The sequence below is a fragment of the Bison bison genome, unplaced genomic scaffold (assembly GCF_000754665.1).
Source record: "Bison bison bison isolate TAMUID 2011002044 unplaced genomic scaffold, Bison_UMD1.0 scf7180017864492, whole genome shotgun sequence".
In the NCBI taxonomy this organism is placed as follows: Eukaryota; Metazoa; Chordata; class Mammalia; order Artiodactyla; family Bovidae; genus Bison; species Bison bison.
In genome coordinates this window covers 7,256,636-7,259,043 of record NW_011495051.1, presented here as the reverse complement: position 1 = coordinate 7,259,043, position 2,408 = coordinate 7,256,636, and the positions used below count along the sequence as shown (strand labels likewise).

Genomic DNA, 2,408 nt, shown 5'->3' with positions numbered 1-2,408 from the left:
TGCTGGGAGGGATTGGGGGCAAGAGGAAAAGGGGACAACAGAGGATGAGATGGCTGGATGGCATCACTGACTCGATGGACGTGAGTCTCAGTGAACTCCAGGAGTTGGTGATGGACAGGGAGGCCTGGCGTGCTGTGATTCATGGGGTCGCAAAGAGTCGGACACGACTGAGCAACTGATCTGATCTGATCTGAAGATGTAGATGAGTCTCATCTGTCTGATTCGTATTTTTAAATGGATTTTTTTTTCATTGTACACATTTATATTGAATATTTGTTTGCACACTATATCACACTATCCTCCCCAGGGAAGTCAAAACAGTCAAGATCCTAGCAAGAAACAGAATTCAGCCCCCACCGTCATTTAAAATATATAAAAATATATATGACTTTTCCCTTACTTTTATTCATTTATTTGTTTGTTTTTGGTTGTGCTGAGTCTTTGTTGCTGTGCATAGGCCTTCTCTAGTTACAGCGAGCAGGGGCTACTCTTCCTTGTAGCGCACGGGCTTCTAGTTCCAGGGGCTTCTCTTGTTGCGGAGCATGGGCTCTAGGCACACAGGCTTCAGTGGTTGCAGCTCTCAGGCTCTAGAGCAAGGACTCAGTAGTTTTGGTGCACAGGCTTAGATGCTCTGTGGCCTGTGGGATCTTCCCAGACGAGGGAATGAACCCATGCCCCCTGCATTGGCGGGCGTATTCTTAACCACTGGACCACCAGGGAAGTCCTACAGGGTCCTTTTACGACATTTTTAGGGTCAGGGACCTAAGATCCCACATGCCTTGTGGCCAAAAAAACAAAACATAAAACGGAAGCAGTATTGTGACAAATTCAGCAAAAACTTAAAAAAAGTGGTCCACATTAAAAAAAAAAAACTTAAAAAATAAAAGTTTTCAGGGGCCCCTTGTGGAAGTATCAGCAGGGTTAAGGAGAATGAGGGCTAGCCACATAGGAAGGTTTTACTTTTCCTATGCCTGAAGGGGTAGGGAGAGCAAGAGTCAAGGAAAAGGAGCCATCTACCCACAACTGTGATCTTGCAGAGCTCAGGGTGGGCAGAAGAGAGGAGGGAGTGGGGGAAAGAATACTCCAACCTTTCTTTCTGTCCAGCCATCTCCTATTGGTACTTCCTATTGGCCAAACTTAACAGGAATTTAGGGAGCAGGTGTGTGTGTGTGTGTGTGTGTGTGTGTGTGTGTGTGTGAGTCACTCAGTCGTGTCCGACTCTTTGCAACCCTCGGGAGCAGGGGATTCTGGGAAATGTCGTTTTCAGGACCCAGGGGGTGAACAAAAGAGGGTGGAGATGAGATCTGGGGGGAACAAAGGGAGAATGACTGACGGGCATCACAAATCGCCTCCTCCTTCTACCTTCTGGTGAGATTTATTGTGGTAACAGTCCAAATTCCCTCCACCGTGGCCCTGAGAGTCCCTCTGCTGTCTGTCACACCCTGCCCTGACCTTTCTAAATCACGATGTATCTCCGTGTATTAAATTTGATGTGGGTTCCAGAGATGCCTCATGTTGGTTCAGTGTTTCTTTCTTCACCCATTTCAGCTGCCAGGAATTCTTGCCACCTTGCTGCTGTTCATCAAGCTGGGCTGAAAGACCTGGGGAGAACAGGACCCCTGAGCCCCACTGGCTGCTGGAAGGAGATGTGGTCTCAGTTTCTCTGTGGCACTCCCTGCGTCTGGAAAGGAGATTGATAATAAAAGATTTGGGAAATCCTCCTCATCTTGACTCCTTTCTCCTTCATTTTATTTTTCATCTCAGCTGACAGCGGTTGTAATTCTAAGTACCTGAATGGGATGACGTGGCTTCCTGCCATTGAAACGGTCCTGTTTTGTGAATTACTTTGTGAGGAGCCTCCCTGGTGGTCTAGTGGTTAGGACCCTGCACTTCCACTTCAGGGGGCATGGGTTCAGGGAACTAAGGTCTTGCAAATCACATGATGTGGCCAAAAAAGAAGGTTAAAAAAAATTACTTTGTGAGAAAAATCTAAAATTCTCATGAAAAAGAATCCTCTAGACCCTTAGCCAGTTTCAACCATCACCAAGAGTTCAGTAGTGTTTCATTAAACTTTTTTTCCCCTTGATGAGGTTTTTTTTAAAAAAATATTTATTTGTTTATTTGGCTGTGTGGGATCTTGGTTGTGGCACATGTGATCTCCAATCTTTGCTGCAGCATTCAGGATCTTTAGCTGAGGCATGTGAGATCTAGTTCCCTGACCAGAGATCAAACCTGGCCCTCCTGCATTGAGAGAACAGCGTCTTAGCCACTGGACCACCAGGGAAGTCCCTGACAAAGTATTCTGTTATACTTTTTAAGTTTGTAGCTTATTTATTTATTTTTACATGTATTTAAAATTTTAAATTACTTAATTTATGGCTGTTCTGGGTCTTTGCTGCCACAAGTGG

General features: G+C 45.4%; 1 protein-coding gene across 2 annotated transcripts in view; it reads left to right on the top strand.

Annotated features, from left to right (window-relative positions):
* The window catches only part of TSPAN16 (tetraspanin 16), an 18,857-nt gene extending 17,132 nt beyond the window's left edge, over positions 1-1,725 (top strand). The window contains exon 4 of one of the 2 annotated variants that reach the window (XR_824200.1): positions 1,549-1,725. Coding sequence is in view for 1 of the 2 variants with exons in the window: in XM_010828328.1 (XP_010826630.1) it covers positions 1,549-1,596 (48 nt within the window). In the remaining variant the exon portion in view is untranslated. The remainder of the gene's footprint in view (positions 1-1,548) is intronic. The other variant, XM_010828328.1, reaches the window with a different exon arrangement.
* Positions 1,726-2,408: the final 683 nt, after the last annotated feature.